A 23,283-nucleotide genomic window follows, 5' to 3' on the forward strand; every position below is an offset into this window, starting at 1 on the left:
GGGTCAGGTTATATCCTTTCCATTTAAATAATAATAATAAATAATTATCCGAGGCTAGATGACAGATTTAGTTCCCCAGGAAAGCGATCTGGCGTATCACTCAATAGTAACTAATGAGTGCGAGTGACGGCCTGTCAACATAGTGATGTCACGTCCGTCCCATCATGGCGCCCTGCATTAAAATTAACCAGAGGAATTATTTGGGCAAATACAGGACTAAATTAAAAAACGGGAACACTAGATATTTAGCAAACTTTACAATATTGGTCTGTTTCCCCATCAATACGACGAAATAGGCCACCAGAGGTACACTGTAAAGCAAATTACTTATAACATTATAAAAAAGTACAGTACAAGAAAGAAGAATATAGAATTTTACATAAAGGGATGATTTCTGTTAATTATTTTTTTTTTATTCCATCCATCCTCCGACAGACAGATGAGATGCAGTGGCCCGGTGAAACAGAAGAAGTGCCCGCCTCCATTTGCAGCCAACCCTGCCGTGCTGGCCAGCGCAAGAAGACTGTGAAAGGAATTCCGTGTTGTTGGCACTGTGAAAACTGTGATGGCTACCAGTACCAGGCAGACACTTACACGTGCAAGATGTGTCGCTTCGACCTTCGGCCCAATGACAACCACACTGGCTGCATTCCCATTCCCATTGTCAAGCTGGAGTGGAGTTCCCCATGGGCTGTCATCCCCGTCCTTATTGCAGTCCTGGGCATCATGGCAACCGTGTTTGTGGTTGTTACATTTGTGCGCTACAACGACACACCCATTGTTAAGGCTTTAGGTCGAGAACTGAGCTATGTGCTTCTGACTGGCATCTTCTTGTGCTACGCCACAACATTCCTCATGATCTCTGCCCCTGATGTGTTTATATGCTCACTGCGCAGGATCTTCCTTGGCCTGGGTATGAGTATCAGCTACGCAGCTCTGCTCACTAAGACGAATCGTATCTACAGAATTTTTGAGCAAGGCAAGATGTCAGTCAGTGCCCCCCGCTTGATCTCCCCAGCCTCACAGTTAGTCATCACATTCAGCCTGATTTCAGTGCAACTCCTTGGGGTGTGTATCTGGTTTGGAGTTGACCCGTCACAAGCCATCATCGACTACGAAGACCAGCGCACAGCTAATCCTGATATGGCCCGCGGAGTTTTAAAGTGCGACATATCGGACCTTTCTCTAATCTGTCTTTTGGGATACAGCATGCTCCTCATGGTCACCTGCACAGTTTACGCCATCAAGACCAGAGGGGTTCCGGAGACGTTTAACGAGGCCAAACCGATCGGCTTTACCATGTACACCACTTGCATAGTATGGCTTGCCTTTATCCCCATCTTCTTTGGCACTTCACAATCAGCAGAAAAGGTAAATATGGCATTTCAAAGAAGTAAATCCCCTTCAAATATTTTTTTTATTACCATTAGTATTGAAACAATGAAAGCAAGGCTGTTAATTTAGTTTACACATGTTGGAAGTCAGTGCTCCACTTGAGTTCTTACATTTCCTGTGTGCCTCCTTGTGAAGAAAATGGCCACTTGACTATTGTTTGTACAAGATGTCAGACTGATGAGTCACTGGGTCTACCCTAGACCTTTGCCGCAAAGATTACGTGTTTTGTCAGGATAATTCTTGGAATCTGTTCTTTGTGTTTATGTGTTCTGCTTCGAGTAGGAAGTCAGAGTAACACATCTGCACCTTAAATGTATGTATCTTATATGCAGTTTCTCAACCATGTGTCAGAGACTCGAAAAGGTCAAATTCCATCACAATAAGATACAGTACTACTGTATATAGGTTATAATAGGATAACATTTAGTCGCCAGCAGCATTTGGATTACAACAGAAAAGAGTGTGAGAGGTTGTTTTTAGGTATGTAAGGAATTAGCGGTTCGGAAAAAGGATGGATGGATGGATGAATAACAATTTATTCCCTCATATCTCTCAGAACAAAATTATAATTATCAATCATGGTCACTTGATTTAATTTCCTTTGCGGCTGTTGGTAGTGTTGTAGTTCCCGAGATTGGTCTTGGTTTTAAGTACTGTCGTTCCAATACTGGTATCGGGCGAGGCCCTGATACTGCATTAAAAAAGTGGTATCAGCATCAGCAAGTACTACAAGTACAAACCCAATTCCAAAAAAGTTGGAACACTATACAAATTGTGAATAAAAACTGAATGCAATTATGTGGAAGTTACAAATTGTAATATTTTATTCAAAATAGAACATAGAGAACAGGTCAAAAGTTTAAACTGAGAAAATGTATCATTTTAAGGGAAAACTATGTTGATTTTAAATTCCATGGTGTCAACAAATCTCCAAAAAGTTGGGACAAGGCCATTTTCATCACTGTGAGGCATCCCCTCTTCTTCTTACAACAGTCTGCAAACGTCTGGGGATCGAGGAGACAAGTTTCTCAAGTTTAGAAATAGGAATGCTGTCCCATTCTTGTCCAACACGCGTCTCTCTACTGTAACTGCTCAACTGTCTTGGGCTTTCTTTGTTGCACCTTCCCCTTTATGATGCACCACATGTGCTCTAGAAGTGAAAGAAGTGGACTGCAGGCTGGCCATTTCATTTTCCTACGCAGCCATGATGTAATTGTTGCTGCATGTGGTCTGGCATTATCGTGTTGAAAATTGCAAGATCTTCTCTGAAAGTGATGATGCCTGCATGGGAGCATATGTTGTTCTCCAATCTGAATAAACCTTTCTTAATTGACGATGCCTTTCCAGATGTGTAAGCTGCCCATGCCACACGCACTCATTCAACCCTATACCATCACAGATGCAGGCTTATCAACTGAGTGCCGATAACAACTCGGGTTGTCCTTGTCCTCTTTAGTCAGTTTGATATAGCGCCCCAGTTTTCCACAAAGAACTTCCAATCGTGATTCGTCTGACCACAGAACAGGTTTCCACTTTGCCACACTATTTTAAATAACCCTGGCCCAGAGAAACGCCTGCGCTTCTTGGTCTGCTTTAGAAATGGCTTCTTCTTTGTACTGTAAATCTCATCAGGCAACGGCGGCTGGCACGGTGGATTGTGTTCACCCACAATGTTTTCTGGAAGTATTGTTGAGCCTTTTCTGTGATTTCCCTTACAGTAAGCATTTTAAGGGGCGGGAAGATCATGGGCATTCAGTAGGATTTTTCGGCCTTGACCCTTACACAGAGATTGTTCCAGATTCTCTGAATCTTTGGATGATGTTATGCACTGTAGATGATGATTACTTCAAACTTTTTGCAATTTTTCGCTGGTAAACACCTTTCTGATATTTCTTCACTATCTTTCTGCGCAACATTGGAGGAATTGGTGGTTCTCTACCCATCTACGCTTCTAAGAGACACTGCCACTCCGAGAAGCTCTTTTTATACTACAATCAAGTTGCCAATGGACCTCATTAGCAGTAACTGGTCTTCCAGCTGTTTATTTTTACAAGTGCAATTGACTTTTCTAGCCTTATTGCTACCTGTCCCAACTTTTTTTTTTTGATTTGTTGGCACCATTAAATTTACAATCAACATGTTTTCCCTTAAAATGATAAATTTTCTCAGTTTAAACTTTTGACCTGCCATCTATGTTCTATTCTGAACAAAATATTGAAATTTGGCACTTCCACATAATTACATTCAGTTTTTATTTCCAATTTGTATAGTGTCTCAACTTTTTGGGAATCATATTTCCGACGTTAATATAGGACTTTGGATGCAGCATCTTGTGTCTTGCTTGCGCATGACATTCACTGATGTGTGACGTGTTCACTGCATGCCAAGCCAAGATATCCTATTGTCCCTTGAATGCTCTGAACTCCGATACTGCAAAACTGGGTATCAGAATCGGTATTGGGGGGGGTGTCACTTTGTGGTCACGGAGCGGCGTGGTGTCTGTCGGCGTGTGAGGTGGAGGACCCAAAATGCAGGGAGGCAGGAGAACCACAGCAGGAGTGCAGGCGAGACTGGCGTGCTTTATTTTACAGAACACACTAACCAGGGTACTGGTTAATGCTAACTAAACAAGGAACTGAAAAGATACAAAATCAAAATGACAGACAGACAGAACTCCGGGGGTGACCGTGACAAGCGGCAATGATCCCACACGGACTGACCACCACCCGGGAACTAAATACACCCACACTAATTGGGTAACTAGACACACCTGGGAACAGGCACAAGTGGCTGAGGGCCCGGATTGGTCAACCCGCGGAAGGGCGGGAACCCACTCAGGGCCCTCAACCAAAGCCAGATCTTCCCAGACATGACAGTACCCCCCCTTAAGGGACGGATCCTAGACGTCCCAAACAAAAGTCAACGTCGGTAGCGGGACCCGGATGAAGGCTCCGGCGATGATGCCAGGGGCAGCAGCGGCACAGGCGAGGATGCCAGGGGCTGCTGCCGCACGACGTGTGCCGCCGGAACGGGAACCGGTGGCGGCCGCAGGACGGTATAGGAACAACAGTAGTTTTCAGATCACTTTTCAAGGGTCTCGGACAGGGTGGACTCTTTTTTTTTTTTTTTTTTATCAAGCGCGGTCGAAACCTAGCCTGGCAATAGCTAGATTCATTTGTGCTTCACTTGAGAGAGTTCTCCACAATATCAGTCTGGAACTGCTCCCCGTTGATTTGCTCAGGAAAGGCGGAGCATGCTGTACATTACTTCGAGCTGATTGGACGAAGCAGTATCGTGTGCACATCTACCTAACTTTTGTTTCGACCAATCATGGCAAAGGATGAAAATGTTATCATGTCGTTGAGTTTATATTGTCCGTTTTGCAACGTTGATATGCCGTTACAAGAGACTAATTCAGCGAGAACAGAATTAATTGCAGCGTCCACGCATTCGTCCACCTGTGTCACCATGTTTGGTTTGTTTCTTCCCACGGCTTCGGCGCTTCTTGTTTTCGTCTCAGCTGCATATCCCGCCCCCAAATAAAATGTCGCTCTGTGATTGGTCCGAACCACCTGTGGTTCGTATCGGTGGAAATCAATGGGAGCGGTACAAGAGGGATTCTCGGGAGTTTGCAAACAAATACCGCGAGAATATATCTTGCAAGAGCAAGATTATTCGAGACCAGGCCAGTGCATGTAGCCAAGATAAAGATAACCATCAGTCTCACAAAAAAGAGCTGCCTTAATGGGATACACAAATCATTTTATTTTTAACTGAGTGTACACATTCAATTCTGGCAAGTAAATGTGACTGTATTTAGAGTGGGACCAAATAGACTCAGTTTTAGAATAAAATTTACACTTGGAACTGGAAGAGAGTAAAATAAAGAATTTAATTTTTTTTTATATAAGTTGTGTTAAGGAGAGGAGCCCAAAAACATTGCAGGAGCTGCGTGGCTCAGGGAGTAGCTCAGCTGTCTCCCAAGCTGAAGGAGTTCGTTCCACAACACTTGGATGACTTTTTGTTTCCATTTGGTCCCACTCTAAATAGAGTCAAATTTACTCAACAAAATTTACTGTGTACAATTTCAAAGACACCTCTAAATATTATGCAACCCGAGTTCATACTACAGAAACATGTTTTGTGGGTGCCTTACGACAAAAGAAAGCAATTCAGTCTTGAACAAAGTGCGAAATTGCTCAGTTTCAGCATCTGTGAACTGTTGCCTCTCCATGTGCATGCGGCAGATGGACAATCATATCAACATGTCAGGGAAAATTGATGTTGAATGGCTGCAGGAAGTGGACAATGGTTTCCACTCTCCTCACAGTGACTCTGGTCAGCACTGTGTTGTGATTTTACCCCGGGCAATGTGTAATCTTCTCAGGAGATTACAGCACTGCCAGTCCAGCATGGAGAAATGTTGATGGTACACGATGACCTATCACTTTCACTTTGTATGTATTGACATCTTACCTGGCAGAAATCTACTGGTCCACTCTACATGTTATGCTAAACAAAATGGTATTCACAGCTCTTATTATGATACAGTGCATTTCAATCTCTACAAACTAAATGCACCAACAACAACAAAAACACCTCTCCAATTCAAAATCAATAAAAACAGAGCAAACATTATCTTTGTACACACGTAATCTTTTTATCATTAAATCTCCTGCAAGTTGTGTTGAGTGATTATACATCGTTGTACTACAAGAGAAAAAAATATTGTATATGCTATAAACACCTCCTTGTTTGACATTTGTGTGATGACGTAATCACTGTACTTTCAGTTTCAGTTTTGACACAAATGTAATATATATATACACATACATCATATGAGGACATTAAATATTGCACAAGCTTACATCAAGGCATCATGTCAAAACCTTATTTTGTACAATACAATACAGCTGCCACTGACTCATACCCCTTAGAGCTAATCCCATACCAAACAACTAATAAATCTACTGTCACTTGAAAACTTGAGGACAATCTCTGAAGGGATTTCTACCACCATGGTGCAATGGGCCTAGTCACATAAGGCAAATCATTCCAAACATTTTACAAGGTATACATAAAAGTACACACTATGAAAAGTGGTACCAACCTCTCTATTCTTCGGTATTTCACCAGCATTCTATTACATTTGGATTGGCTTGACATGATTGACATGCTGCATATAACTGCTGCATATGTCAAACCCTCCACAAAGTCAGAATTTCTCCTACAAATGTGAGGTGGACAGAGCTCGTCAAAACTAAAGAAAAGAAAAAGGAACACTTGTTTTGGGGACTGGGAAGATATGTGTCTGCTCCATTTTCGTAGCCTGTGGCTATGTTTCTGACTTTCAGCTGTGAGCTGCAGCTGTCACTGGCCTTAGCGAGCAAAAAGTCCTCATGCTGTGGTCTAAACCGTCAAAGCAAAAACAAATAAGCAGCCCGCTCACCAAGGCACACTTCTATTTGGTATACATGATATAAAATAAAAGGATTGTTGATTGACAGAGCCATGCCCCCCCCCTTTCACCCAAGTCTCAGGGGGTCATCAAGACAATTTGTGATTAAGTCATGGATGACATCATCATGGTCGTGACGACAGAATTGCTGAGCATCCTGGAAAAGTACACTCACAGAAATATTTCAAGCCTAACTTAAGAATTATGATTTTTTTTACATGACAAATTCTCATTTACTTTTTTTTTAAGATACATTTTAACACAAACCTATCAAATAAAGCGTATATGATACATATTCATTAGTCTAATAAAGCTTACCGGTATATATTTGAAATACATAATCATCAGGTTTATATATTTAGCATTAATAAAGTATAATTGTTTTTTGTTTTTTTGTTTTACGTTTTTGGGATCTCTTCATTCAGTTTCATCCCAAAAACATAAAAATAAAAAAGTGGGGGGAAAAATGGACATAAGTGTTTTTCACATAGCAGTATATTTATCGTGTATAGATAACCTGATTGTTATGCAATTCAAACAATATACTTAATGTATTTTAAATAAATACTCTCATTATTATTAATTTAGAGTAATTATACTTTATTAATACTAAATACATAAACGTGAGGATTATGAATTCCAAATAAATAGGTTTTTATTAGGTTAATGAATATGTATTAAATAAGGTTTATATGGTAGGTTTATGTTAAAAATTAGAAATTAAAGAAAGAAAGAAAGAAAGCAAGAAAGAAGTAAATGGGTATTTGTCAGTAAATAAATTACATATATCTTAAAGTTAGGCTTGAAATATTTCTGTGAGTGTACATTAGCCACTTTGCTGGTTGGGAGTGTTACTTTGACGTGAAAAACTTAACTTGAAATACATATTTTTGTGACACCATTCCTGGAACCTTTCTGATAGATCTTGTATACAGTGGAGATATGAGAAACTGTTAATGTCCTCATTCAGTTGACACAAATGCCTATGGATTAGATGCATTCTTAACATGTGCCATTATGCCTGAACAAATAATACTTTGGCATGTACTTTCTCTTCTATAATGCAGATGTACATCCAAACCACAACCTTGACCATCTCTGTCAGCCTCAGTGCATCCGTCTCTTTGGGAATGCTCTACATGCCCAAGGTCTACGTGGTTCTCTTTCATCCGGAGCAGAACGTACCAAAGCGCAAGCGTAGCCTGAAGGCTGTGGTCACTGCAGCCACTATGTCCAACAAGTTCAACCCAAAAGGTGGTCTGAGGCCCAACGGGGAGGCAAAGTCAGAACTCTGCGAAAGTCTGGAAACACAAGGTTGGTCTTGATTACCCAGATGGAGTAAATAGTTGTGACAGCTTTGAGTGTACCATGATGTTATTATATATAATACACACAACAAACTCTTGTAAGGTGCAAATAATTAATGGGTGTCATCTTGTACTTCTAAAATAAAGTTGTTTAATAAAGAACACTACACAATATATTACCTTTAAATTAGAGCTTTCAAATTATTACATTTTTTAATCACATTAATTACATTTTAGAATTTGGATTAATCACAATTAATTGCTAAATTAATCAACATTTTTTGCCCGCCAAATTTCAAGAACACCTGTTATGTGTTAATTCTTTTGACATTTAATGTTATGAGGTTGTCTTCAACATTTTTGATCAACTCTTATCCTCTTTTTCTAATCAGTAATTACTTGCGTAATTTAAAATGAAAAAAAAAATGACCCCAATATTTTGACTAGAACAAATATTCTGAATGTCATATGCAAACATTTATCAAATGCTTTACTTTAATGCATATAGTTTTATTTATTGCTCAAGCACAACCTGTGCTACCTTTAACGTAACCATCCGCTGTCAAGCTAAAAAATAAAATAATAATAACAGTGCGATTAATTTGCGTTAATATATGATTAATGGGATAATTTTTTGTGGTTAATCAATGAGTTAACGCTTTAACTTTGACAGTCACAGCACTACTTCAAATGCGTCCAATATGGAATAGATAAAGATCAATCTGATGAAATGTTCATTAGCTCTTCACATTTTTCATGGTCTTTAGGGGAAGAAATGCATTACAGTGAGGTAAAATAATAATTTCTTCAAGTGGAATGAAAAATTCAAATTTGGATCAGCACAATACTATACACCATCATTGATAGCCACCTCTTGCACACAGTGCAGTTTGGATACACTTACTCATGATATGAGATTGAGATGTTTCTTCCCATAAGGATTTGTGCACTACATGTACTTTAACTACGGAAATACAGTAATACAGGGTGTCCATAAAGTCTCTTTACCATTTAAAAAATGTATTAAAAATGCAATTGATCAGATATTTTATTCAGATTTGTTCTATTGTATTCAGTGTTTAAAAAAACACACAGTGTTTAACATTACTGACCTTAAGCAAAGGATTACTGATGCCATTGCCACAATTGATGAGGCTATGCTACAGCGAACATGACAAGAAATCGAGTACCGTCTTGATGTGCTTCGTGCAACTAATGATGCCCATGTAGAAGTGTATTAAAAGAGGTAAAAAAAAAAAAACTTTAATAAACGCTGAATACAATAGAACAAATCTAAATAAAATATCTAATCAATTGCATTTTTAATAAATTTTTGAAATGGTAAAGAGACTTTATGGACACCCTGTACATCGTGGTAATGTTAAGAAGAAGGAACTTTTTATTTATTTATTTATTTTATTATATATAGATATTTTTTTAAATACACACCAAAGTTGAACAGGGTCTTGTCCGTGTCTCACCCCTCCACAAAGCTTTATGGAATTAAGCTTTTTATAGATGTTTTTATGTAATCTTGCCTACAAACCAGAAAAAAAAGCAGGAGGTAACAAAATTCTCCCCCTATGGTACATAAAAAGGTTTCATTCTGTCTAACTCCAGTACTACTTTTGCCAATTAGGCGTAGTGACAGGAAGCCCACACTAGTCTGATTTTGAAAGGCATGAAAGAGACGAGTAGTGGAGCAAAAGGGATTTTTTTTTCAATCATCAAGATAAAATGTATGAATATGCGGTCTCCGTGTGGGGGAAGGATTAAATCAAGCAGCCGTGCACATGATTACTCCAAGTCCCAATTTTATTCACGGACCAACTCAACTGTATGAAATATTATGTACTGCGACTAAAAAGCATACGCCTACACATACATTCTTGCCTTTTTGCAACCTCAGAATGCAGTCGCTCCAGCTATAGCAAATCGGTGTACATGCTGACTCTCGCACACTGCCTTGAACAGGTAACAGCTAACAACCGCTCTGTCTGTCTGTGTCAGACTGTGTTGAGGGAGGGGAGCCTTGTGAAGGATGTTAGGAATCATCGCAGGTAACCTACTGGATTCTCTTATTTGTGATCATTCCCTTTCTGCTGATGCTCACTACCACTGTGCGCACACACAAGCGAAAGGAAACAAAGCACGCGGCACAATTATTGTCACCTGTCACTTGATCAGCCCACGCCAACATTGATGCCAATATTGCCGTGTGGTGCTTCCAAACAGTTAGCCAGGACTGTGAACATGGCACCAATCTATATTTTGCTACTTCCCGGTTGACAAAAGGAGGGCTGTGTCTTCACGAGACAACGATAAAAATAAGAGTAAACTGTAAAAAACAGGTGGCTCCAATTACTTCTGGACCATCTATTCGTTATCATGGCCTCGCAGTCCATAAATATTCAAATAAGATTAATTTATCAATGCTCTTGTTGTAGAAAATGGCTATAATTACACCTCTATTCAGCGTGTCGCTGATCTGGAAGCACGCCATCGCCTTGTCTGTGGCACCGCTAGCCTGACGCTGGCACTCAGCAATTTTCTGACAGGATTCATTCATCCCATCTGACATTCAATCCGCTGCGCGGGCTGATTGGAACAGTGATTACCAACACCGAGCATGCTCACTGGGGACAGTTTGATTTTGATACACGGAACGTGTTTTGCTGTTTTCTATCAGTCTTACAAGTTTGACTCACAGATCACAGGTGATTGCATGAACAGGAAGAGCACGTCATAAATTAGCTATCAAAAATGAATGAGGACACTTACAGCGCCAAGAGGGATTACATGCATTGTCATCAACAGCTAACTTACTTCATTTTAAGGCACAATTTGCAAATTGTGTATTTCTAAAACATGCATATTGATATAATCTCTGCTCATGCATAACCCGTTCAAAGTACAAAATACTAGGATATACTGCTCTTTATCATGACATTCAATAACACTGAATAAACATTTGCTGGCTAATCAAACAGTTGAAGTAACTTCCAAAAGTTTGTTAGATCTCAGTAATTGTATAACACGTTACGCTATAACACTAACACTGGGGAACAGATATTTTGTTGAGTCAGGTCAAACAAATTTTGGGTGCGGAATCCCCCAAGCCCCCACTACCCCACCTAAAAAAAAAATGCATTAGCTCACCTAGACATCCTTTTAGGCAATCTAGAATTGAGTCTACTTTTGGTGGCCGCAGCACCCTCGAACGCCCAGGGAGGAGCAGTGTATCTACCAAATTCACAAACATGCTAGAATAACACTTGCCCCCGTAAACTGAGTCTATTTTCTGTTACCAAACTGCCAGATGCGCTAGAGGCGCGGCAGCTGTATCCTCTGGAATCCTAGATAGGTGCAAGAGTCACCAAAATGGAAATATGCCCATTTTTACACCCAGCAAATGTATGGTAGTCTACAAAAATAGAGCCCTAAGATGGAAGCGTTACAAGCTTTGAAAACTAAAAATAATAATAATAATAATTTGCAATGATACACAAAAAAAAAGCTTCAATTAGTCCATGTATTTGCCCTTAGTGTTTGCACATATTAATAATAAAGACCTATTGGGAGCTGCACACACCTCTCACCACACTGTGTCATTTGTGACTGCACAAAAAAGTTGCCAAGTAGCTGTAGGTTAGTCAAATCGTAATCAGCACTTCTTACTACAGTCTCACTACAGCTATTCAGTAGTATTTGGCTTATCTGTAGTGTAAGCTGTGGAGTAAAAAAACAACTATGTTCTCGAGAAAGTTTGAAATCAGCATGCCAATTTTAGCGTAAATCATAAAAATCTGGCTCAACAGATCTTTTTTTTGTAATTGTTCCCCAGTATAAACCATAAATATAACATTGTGATAGTAAGGGCATCATTTGTTTTGGGCATTCTTTTGAAATCCTTATCGCTACTTGATTTGACAAAAATTCTGTAAAATGGTGGGGAAAAAATTTACTTTTTCTGCCCTCATTTGATAAAGTCATCCGTAAATAGAACTCATTAATCAGGGCATCTACATGTGTACCCAAGATTGCCATTTAAAGCCAAGTTAGATATCACCCAGTGAGCATTTTTAACTCATGTTCTTCTTCTTGTTGCTCCCCCCCCTGCAGCGTTGGCCTCCAAGCAGACGTATATAAGCTACAGCAACCACGCCATCTAAGAGCGAGCCGAGTGTGGGCCTGAGAAAAGATACTGGAAGAGCTGCTGCAGCAGAGAGGGAAGATGGGATTGAAAGGATGTCATATTTTTTTAGATAATCAATGCCGCTTTTATCAGAAATGAGTGGAATGCAAGCAAGAGATGAGCGATGAAAAGACTGGACTATTCATTTCCTCCTTTCCTGAGACACATAATGTTGGGTTTTGATGTTTTCCAGGTGCAGGATGAATGCGCCACCTGAAACCAACATTATGTTTTCTTTCAGAAGTCAATAGCACACATTTCAGGCATCTCTGGGGCTCAGCCATTAGAATCATTCAGACAGGGAAAAAAAGCTATTTGGTGGGGGATGGAGCTATGCGGGTTTTTGCAGTTGAACTGTAAATGGCACTGGAGTTGCTACTCGTCAATCTGTACATGCCTTACAAGAGTTCGAGTATTGCAACATGAACTCACCATATCTGGCAACAAACAACAACAAAATCACTCAGCCATTCTGATTTATTTTTCTTTTCTATCAGTGTTTCATAATTATGTCAACATGGCCATCATTTTTGGCAAACCTAGTGTACAGTCCCAGAGCATGCTTGTGGGAGCATCACATGTACTGTGCTGTGTTGTCAATGGAATGCGATGTGTCATGATTGTCATTAACAGTGGAGACCATTAGCCACCCTCTGGTATATAAACAGAAAAAGGAGCCCGACAAAACAGAAGTTGGTATGTTTACTCTATGTCAATGAAGGTGTGGAGTCTTCCTTAAACATCCAGACTTTAATGGCTCTTATTTATCATTCACAAACTGAGGCAGTTGGATGGAAAGAAGTTTGATATACTTTCTGTTTGGACAAATACAACTCGGAAGCATGGTTACTATCACGTAACTACTGTCAATTGATCTAGTTTTTTTTTTTATGAAACATTTTTGTGATCCTCACAGGATTTTGAAAGCTGTTATTGATATTTACAATTAGTGATATTTATGTAACTTGGATGAAAACATACATTCACAGGTTGCCATTCTGCTGCTTGATAAACAAGAGCCATTACCTTCATTTTGTGCTCTGAACTTCCAGGGACCATTCATGGTGGTGTATGCTTCGTAACGTCTGAGTGCATTCTGTTCAAACACTAGGAAGAGTTCAGTGTACAAAATCTAAATGTGAAAACTCCCATTTCTGTCTTCAGTCTTTAGTTCTCCTTCAATATTCCTCGTAAAAAAAGCAACTATGGAATTTGTCACAATAAATCTTATCCTCAGCAATGCAGAATATGTATGTTGCATGTCAAAAAAATGTAAGTTGTGAACAAATTGATATTCAGGTCAAATGTCCAGGAGAAAAACGATTGCAAAGAATTATAATTCACCAACAGAATCAATTTTTTTGCAGCTCTCAGCTGGAACAAAAGTTCTTGATATTGCTGCAAATCTATTTTTTTCATCGGTTGGATAAAGTATTGTTTGTGGGAAAAGTGTTTGTATAAATGAATACAATGAACTGCTTTTTTGTCACAATATTGCTTTTATTTTTTTTAAACACTGTCTGTGTTACCAAATAGTATATGTTAAGTGCTGAGTGAAACTACAGTAAGTGGCAAGTAAATGTACGTTTCCAAATGGTTTGATCATGTTTGCTTTATGTACGGGAATTATTTTAAAAAAGGGGGAAAAAATAAATAAATACAGTGCCTGGATATTTATGAATTATATATAGAAAAGAATACAGATGTGTAGAGCATGTTCATTTTTATACAAGATGTTTCTAATAAAAACACACTTTTTCTACTTGTGTTGTTTTGCTTCCTCGTCACGTTTTGAGCAATTTCAAAGTATTACAGTAAATCTCCCTCCATCGCCATGGTTCATATACATTTAGAAAGACACCTTAGTCATGTTATTAGAGCATTTACAACACACAATACAAACACATAAAAACATATATTTGTAGAGAGCAAGATCAATGAATTAGCACAAAAATATTGTAGGCTACAAACAATGTAACGTGTCCTCCCAATGACTCACGACGATGCTGTAATATATTCCCGTTTCCACGCCCAAATATCTTTGTAAAAAATTGACAAACTTGTGTTGAAATTGACCGTTGCGGGCTGGCTGTGGTTCTTCTATTGTGTAACTGTGTGGTTTGGTTTGATTTGATCTTTATTTATCTTGAACATATACAATAAAAGGAAACAAAAACTCATACATCGGTTCGAGAAGGGGCAGAAGGAAGTCAAAACGGGTCCCTATGCTATTTTGGAACTGCTGTACAGACCCATGTCAGAATGGCACCCCATTAGCATTACATTCCGTACAGAATGGGAAAATGTGGAAGTGATTGTGTCTGTGTCCAGTCAGTGGTTGAAAAAACAATAATGATGATCTGATTGGTTGAATCAGTACAGTAATTTTTTGGGGGTGACACTTGGGATGTCAACTCTAAACTACTCTGCAAACAGGCGGCAAAAAACAAACAAAATTAAAACACACAAAAATCCATAAAATAGTTTGGTGTTTTGGAAATTGTGGTTTTGATAAGAATAACAAACTGCAGATTGGTAGCTGGCTAGCGAGCTATTGGGCTAGCAAGCAAACCAGCAGCCATTTGTCCACCTGTATTTTATTACACATGAACTATTAGCTTTGTTGTTGCATGCACAATATTTATGTGTGGGATTCTCGTGTCTGAAAAGTTTATGCTGTTTATTTAACTCTTGCCAATTCTTACTCACTGCTGATAATTATCTGTATCCTATGAAATACTGACATCACCTTCAAGTTGACCTGAAAATATACTGTACTGCATTGTAACATTTTATGACTTTAATGAATAACTGTAGTCTGATTAATTAATTGGAAAAAGCAATGCATTCTATTAGTCGTTTTTGGAAAATGTACATATTTTGGAGTATGTAGCACTTTCAATATACTGTATGTAGTGTATTTAAAAAGAAATCACTAAAATCATTTTAGTGTTATTTTTCTAAACTATGCTTATTGTTTACACTGGGGGGTGTAATTGTATGCAGTGACAGACATGTATGGTACGCATGGATGTAATTTGCATTGAAGACACTGTATTTTTCAATATCTAGTTATGTGTTTTGATTAAGTGGAAAGCAGTACTGAACACATCTCATTGTTGCGGTTAAGCAAATTCAATGTGCAGCCTTGAACAAAATGAGGGGGAAAAAATGGGAAAGATGACAGAATTGTGATGGAATTTGAATGAAAAGAAGCGATACTGGTCAATCTTGTAGATTTATGACCAGGATGAAATTGCTGCCTGAGTAATCACTGGTAAATAATATGCTATAATTTACCTTGTGTTTTCCAAATTGTGTTGCGATGCACAATGAAAAAATTAGCAGAGTATACTGTATACAGACACACACACGCACACTATCTTTGTGGGGCCATCTCATTGGCATAATGCATTTCCTAGCCCCTTCCCCCAACCCCAACCATCAAAAATGATTGTCTACCCCTATTCCTTACCCTAACCTTAACCATAACCCAATTCAAACCTAAACTCTAAAACCAAGCCTTGACCCTCAAAAAAAGGTCTATACTTGTGGGGCCCAGCAAAATGGCCCCACATGGACGGGTGGGCCCCACAACTCTGTGAAATCCCGAAATGTTTGCCCCACTATGTAACAAAAACAAGACCACACACACAAATATACAGTAGTCTCTTCCTCTGTTACAGAGGGGACTTCCCATTGACCATTATAGGTTTTCTAACTACAATAATCATGACCATAATTGATAAAAAATAAATTAAAAAAATAAATTAAAAAAAGAAACAAAAAAAATCTGCAGGTCGATTGCTTTTTAAGAGAATCTTAATTGGAATAGTGTACAAATATGCATAAGGAAATTGGGCTACATTTAATGTGTGCTGGTAGCATTGCATGTAGCACACTTAGGACATACTGAGGAAGTATATCATTGGAAAGCTTCTATTTTTGATTATGCCAAAACTTCATTTTTTGGGTCACTGTGACTCATTTTGCTATGGCTGGTCACACATTTACTCCCATTAACACTTGGCTACGTGACGTTATGTTGTGTATGCGTGCCACTTCATGGACACATTCTGTTCACATTGGAAGGCGTGAATAAGTACATGCAAAGATCAGATTTAACAAAAAAAAATATATATATATATATATATATATATAAAAGTTTTTGTGTTCATTGCCGATCTCATCATCTTTTCACCATCTCTGGAAGAGCATGAGCGACGATTGAAAGCTGTATTACAAAGACTTCAGGAATACGGATTGAAGTTGGCGCCAAAAAAATTTACATTTTTCCAGACTTTAGTAAAATACCTTGGCCATGTGGTGTCGGAAAAAAGTGTGGAAACAGACCCAGACAAAGTTAAGGCCTTAACAACTTGGCCTGTCCTCACAAATTTGAAGCAACTTTGTCCGTTTTTAGGCTATGTGGGGTACTACAGAAACTTAATTAAGGGTTACTCCGGATACACATATACCCTAAAGGAAGCAAAAAAACAAAGAAATCCACAACTCAAGAATATCAAAGGTGGACACCTGAATGTTAAGAGGCGTTCGACCTGATCATCAAAAGGTTGACAACAGCTCCAATTCTTGGTTTTGCAGACATCCCTTACATTCTTCACATGGATACCAGTACTGCCGGTGTGGGGGCTGCACTTTACCAAACTCAGGATGGACAACCAAGAGTTATGCATTTGTAAGTCGTGGATTGTAAAAGAGTGAACAGAAGTACGCTGCCAATAAGCTGGAATTCTTGGCCCTTAAGGAGGCAGTCACTGAAAAGTTCTCTGACTACTTATATGGCACACTTTACTGTGGTGACTGACAGCAATCCGCTGACCTACCTCTTGACCTCGGCAAAGCTTGATGCCATCGGTGGTTGTCGAATCTTTCCACCTATTCGTTACAACTCCATACAGAGCTGGTAAACAAAATATGGATGCAGATGCTCTCTCTCGCCGTTAACGTGGTCCACACCAGCAGATGGTCATGCTTCACAAAAAGAAAGCGAGAGAATTAGACAGTTTGCTCTTCACCACCTAAATGACACTAAAACTCAACAAACAGTTTCCCAGGAAGTGATCCAAGCCATTTATGATCGGCACATTGTCACAGTTGTCCGCAGTGCTGAAACTGAAGTCCCCGGCCGGCCCTGGGTTTGCTTTAGTTGAATCCCTTGCTCACAACACCACAGCCATTCCTAATTGGTCCCAGGAAGATGAAGTTGGTTCTCCTCTTATCCCTTCATTCACTGAAGAGGACCTGAGACAAAAACAGAGATCCGATCCAACAATCAATGCAGTCATTATTCAAATTGACACTCGTCAAACTCCACCTCCCAGCCTAAGGACAGAAATGCCCGAACTTCCCTTACTTTTGCGTGAGCTAAACCGACTAGAATTAAGGGATGAAATACTGGTTTGACGCAGGCAAGACGGACCCAATGTCACTTATCAGTTAGTGCTGCCTGAAGAGCTAAGAGGAATAACACTTCAGAGTCTTCACCGTGATATGGGTCACATGTAGATTTGGCGAGAACAAGATTTTACTGGCCGAAAATGTTTATGACCATTGAAAACCTGATCAAGACATGTGAGCGATGTGTTCGCCGAAAGGCACTTCCAGAAAGAGACGCCCCATTGGTGAGCATAAAGACCTACAGACCACTCAAACTTGTGTGTATTGATTTCCTATCGTTAGAGCCAGATCAGTCCAACACCAAGGATATTTTAGTCATGACCGACCATTTCACGAAATATGCAATAGCTATTCCGACCCCAAATCAGAAGGCCTGGACTGTTGCAAAATGCTCGTGGGAAAGTTTCATTGTCCATTATGGTTTTCCCGAAAGACTACACAGCGATCAAGGTCCCGACTTTGCGTCAAAAATAATTAAGGAACCCTGTGAGCTTGCTTTTATAAAGAAAGTGCATACTACGCTATAGCACCCCAGAGGGAATCCGGTTGAGCGGTTTAACCGCACTCTACTCCAAATGCTCGGAACCTTGAGTCAGCCAAATAAACTTCACTGGAAGGACTTTGTTAAGCCCCTTGCCCTTATAATTGCACTAAAAGTGAAGTGACTGGATTTCCCCCTTATGAGCTGATGTTTGGAATCCCGATTGATCTGGCATTTGGATTGTCAATCAACACTCATAAGCAGCCTCATTCCCAATATGTCAGTGATTTGAAATCTCGATTGGAAGTGAGTTACAAGATTGCTACTTCTGCTGCAGAAAAGAATGCTTATCGTAATAAAACCCGATTTGACAAACGGGTAGTAAACTCAACTCTGGAAGTTGGTGATAGAATTATTGTCCAAAACGTCAAACTATGAGGGAAGCATAAGCTAGCAGACAAGTGGGAGAGTGATTAAGTCTGAAGCCAAGTTAAGTCTGAAGCCAAAGATGGTTCTGTGCGAACTTTGCATCGTGATCTGCTTCTTCCCTGTGGTTTTCTACCAGTAATTTTGCCAACAGAGTTAGTTGAACAGGTGTCACGAAAAAGACCCAGGACGAGGCAGTGTCCTGTTGTTGAGAGTGAAGAGGAAGATGACTCTGATTCAGAAAATATGCCTGATTGGACATCTATCCCCATTCACACAGAACCCAATGTGTTTATCACAGTACATGATACCCATGAGCTGGAAAGTTCCCCTGCTGTGATCAAACCGTCCAATGAACCATAAATGTCACCTGTTTCTGTCCATTCTGATCCCTCTACAGTTGAGAGTTCCCTGTCGATAATACAGACAGTCCACCTGTACAAAATGCACCTGAACCAGAAAACCAACTTGGATGTGACTTACCTGGAAATGACCCACTCAGTGAAGATCTTACCCCACTTGAGGAACCATCGCCGAGTGGAGATGAACCATGCCCATTGTCGACAGTAGACGGCCAAGAGAAAATTACTTCTGAAAAAGATGCTGTCACCACTCAGCCTAAATCAATGTGGACAAAGAATGAAGAATCCCAGAATGCTAGGTAGGCCCCAAGCTGCAATACCTGCACACTCACTCCCATGCACTTTACACCAAATCAACACACTAAAGACTCTAAATTTTCTATGGACTTACCTTTTATTTTATAACCCGGGAACTTTGGACTAATACTTATCTTTTCGACTACCTGAACTTTTAACAAAATTGTATGTAATTGTGTATTGGTAAATGTTATTTAGATTTTTTTATCTTCAAAAAAAGGTATTGTAACTGAATTTGGATACAACTATAGTTGTACTAAGTATAGTTTGATTTTCACTAGATATTGAAAAATTTGAATTTGTTTAACTACACTGAGTGCACCCTGAATTTAAAAAAAGATTTTATTGAACTATTGGCCAAATTTTGAGAATATAAAATACTCTATTTTTGTTCTATTGTCTGTCTGTCTCTGTATAATACTGTTTTCTACTGGTCCTTTTGATGTAACTTACGATTAATAATTATAACTTATCCCTCATAAGTGTTACACGTACGAGAAACATAAATGGCTAACTGGCTGTTGACAGGTTAGCAAACTTGATTGTTGGGTTGAAACATACATACCGACATATATATATATATATATATATATATATATATATATATATATATATATATATATATATATATATATATATATATGTGTGTGTGTGTAAGTTTTTTTCGTGCCTTGAAATCAACTGTAACGTAACTCGTTTCAAAAATGTGAAAAAATAATTAGTTAGATTAGTCCATTTATGAAAACAGGACGGGGTTGCCAACACTGTTATTTTAAACGCTGTTATTCCCAACACTGGCTATTGATCTCTCGTTTTTAAATATTCCCACCCATCTCGACTCTGTCATCTCTCTATTAGAGTCAAAATATGGGATGGTCGTGTATAAGTTTACGAATGTGTCTCGTGGTTCAAGACTGGAGTGTCACCATAATTGACAGACTAATATGGTAACAGAATGGTTAAAGACTGCATCACATGTGCTTTTAGTGCAGTTGGGTAAATTACAGAAGGCAAGAGGACAGGCATATATGACAGATGTTGACGATTGATAGTGCTCACTCTTTACATATTGCCATCCATGGTGTTGAGCCTATTATGTGATACACATACTGTAGAGGCTCATGGCTGCTCTGAATAGTTATTCAGGCAGTTCTTGCAGGGATAGCACCCTCTAAGTGTCAGTTTGGTTGAACTAGAGCATCTGTCTTTGCTTCTTTATAAAGGCTAAAAGGTCTTGTGTATCAAAGGGTGACACTCTGTATTTCTGCATTACTTTTGAAGACAAGTTTACTGCCATTTTTGCCAACAAGTGGAGAGCTTTATGAGCATGCTCCATCAAACAATCTGGTGCGTACACAAGTCTGATTACTGAAATTCAACTTGGCTCATAAACTATCATCCAAACTTTTAAATTACTCGGGCATAAAACCCATTATGCATAACAGCAGCCCTTTCTGGACCCTAAATAATTGTAACAGAATTCATGACAGCACAATCAAAGCCAATGGAGAGGATATATACTGTATTATAAATGTTTAATCAACTATACTGCACACAGAAAGGGCATTTATGCTGTATAATATATCGATAGGTGCTTGCTTTTTGAAATGCATAGCGCTGGCGCCGGGCCGACACCTTGTAGTTCCAAAATAGTCACTTTTTAGGAGATCCAAAATACAGCATGTTTGTTCTTCTACTATTATTCTTCCATTTACATTGTATCATCAAAGAGAGCAAGCCATTTTCAACCGTTCAGATTGGTCAATAATTTTAATAATAATAATAATAATAATAATAATAATAAATAAATAAATAAATAACACCCACATGTGTGGTCTGAGCAATAGTATAGATTTATTAGAAGAAGAAAAAATTGTGGCTTACGGGTTTTTGGCCCAATGCCTGCTGTTAACATTGTTAACATTTTTACTGTTTCATTTTATATTTTAACTGTTTTGGATTTAGTTATAGCTGTGTAGATGTAGGTGTAATTATGTTAACTCAATATAGCTTGATGAGTAATGCTTTTGTTATTTTTGTTATCTTAGATTCTCTAGCCTGGAAACTGAGAAAGTTAATAATTTTATTTTATTTATCTTAAGAAGACTTTCTGTTCATCAGAAATCCGGTTTTCAAAGTTCAAGGACGAGCTAGGATACTGAAAGAAAGTCTAATCTGATTTTTGCACTTGAAGGGAGGGGAGAGGCGTTTTCCTGTAAAACACTGTTTTTAATAAATGTGCCGTGTCTTCAAGAGACGACACACAGTTGGACGAATCACTGCTTGGGTGAATACAATTGTGTGATCAGAAATTTCTGAATAAACCTTGCAAGGAAACCTCTTCACAAGAATCTCAACTCTGATTTATTTAAACAATTGCAAAAGAGAACAAAAATACATGTTTTCTTACACTGCCATACACTAGAATAATCGTAGTATGCTAAGAACAACACAGTAAGTTTACATTATTGTTGAAATCCACACTGTCAGAACCCCAAAGGAGAAAATGTATTGATACCGGAGCACATGTACAGCATTGCCAAAAAGCAATGCTCAAATAATTACGTAATATACAGCCATGAGCGTAGCCTATCATTTGTTTTCACTCTCCTTTGACTGTGTTTTTATGCATCCCGCAGTCAATTAGCTGAACATCTTAATTGACTTAACAGAAACTTTGATTCCTTCATCAACTATTTGTAATTACATCTGTAATGACAAACCGAAGACAAACACACCCACATAAACGGCTCTGATCCATGGGGTCAAGTGCTGATATTGTCAGCAGTTTGGTATCTATGAAAGGCTGCCAATCAAATATTTACATGGCCAGGCAGGAAGGCGCAACATTTTAAGCTGCTATTTTATTTTATTTTTTCAATATTAATGGCAGCGTGTGTCTTGCTTTACTGTGTTCTTCGTGCCGTGATTACGACTGACTATGTGCAGCTGTTCATATTTTGAAGTACTGCTATGTATCACATTCGTTTGTTTGTCCCTCTGTTGTATTTGCACATGCATGTGGCTGCAGCTACCCTGGTACAGCTCATGATTTAAGACTGACAAGATGTCATGATATTACTCTTCGCCGTTTCGCTCCCCAGCTTCAACCTGGCCCACAGTCCCTATTTACATGTTAGGTTAGCTGTACTACTAAACAGTCCAGCACATATGTCTCCCTCAGCCCGCCCTCCCCTGAATAATTTAGCCCAACAGCCATTCCTATAAAAACCCCATCTATATTAATGAGCCGCCTCCAAGCGTTTGGATCATTGTGTGGTGGTTTAGGTCCCTCCATCATGTTAGAGTTGTCATTGAAGGCTCATGTTCACCAGACACATCATCAATGGAGATATAGTGGAAAATTAGTGTGTTCCAAAGTTAAAATGCACACACACACACACACACACACACTTCTGCTTCTCCATTATAATAGCGAGACATCCTTCATCCCTCAGCTGTTTCTTAGCTAGAATCAAAGTTCATCCATGTAGACATAAGGTTTTTACTGCAATGTATCATGGAGCAATGTTTGGTTCTGTGAAGTGCTGCTTTTGTCAGATAACATTCAGGTTTACTGCATACCAAGTTAAGTTTCAAAGCTTTGCTGTCACGTGAGATGTGGAGTTAGGACCCAAACGCAGACAGGGCACAAGAGTTGAGAAACAGAGAGTGTTTATTTCCAAAACAAGAACACAAAGTAAGAGCAGAGAATGGGGCAGCATTCAAAGAAAACACTTGATGGAGAAAAATGGACGGTGAAGCCTTGTTTGGGCTGGATGCAAGGAAACAACCTCGAACACATGGTAGAAAGCTAGCATGGAAGGATAAGGATTGGAAACCTCGACGTGCTGACAGAAATCTCGGCTAAGGAATAGTGTCATTCAGTAACTTTCGCTAGGGCAATGCACAATTCTATATGACTGAATAGAGACGTATAT

General features: G+C 39.1%; 1 protein-coding gene across 2 annotated transcripts in view; it reads left to right on the top strand.

Moving 5' to 3' along the window:
* Positions 1 to 14,117, top strand: part of LOC144037723 (metabotropic glutamate receptor 4-like) — a 191,266-nt gene extending 177,149 nt beyond the window's left edge. Inside the window, exons 9-12 of one of the 2 annotated variants that reach the window (XM_077549467.1) lie at positions 436 to 1,371; positions 7,921 to 8,167; positions 10,171 to 10,220; positions 12,283 to 14,117. In XM_077549467.1, coding sequence (XP_077405593.1) covers positions 436 to 1,371; positions 7,921 to 8,167; positions 10,171 to 10,208 — 1,221 coding nt within the window. In that variant the 3' untranslated portion in view covers positions 10,209 to 10,220; positions 12,283 to 14,117. The remainder of the gene's footprint in view (positions 1 to 435; positions 1,372 to 7,920; positions 8,168 to 10,170; positions 10,221 to 12,282) is intronic. The other variant, XM_077549457.1, reaches the window with a different exon arrangement.
* The last annotated feature ends 9,166 nt before the right edge of the window (positions 14,118 to 23,283 follow it).

Source organism: Vanacampus margaritifer, chromosome 1 (assembly GCF_051991255.1).
Source record: "Vanacampus margaritifer isolate UIUO_Vmar chromosome 1, RoL_Vmar_1.0, whole genome shotgun sequence".
Classification (NCBI taxonomy): domain Eukaryota; kingdom Metazoa; phylum Chordata; class Actinopteri; order Syngnathiformes; family Syngnathidae; genus Vanacampus; species Vanacampus margaritifer.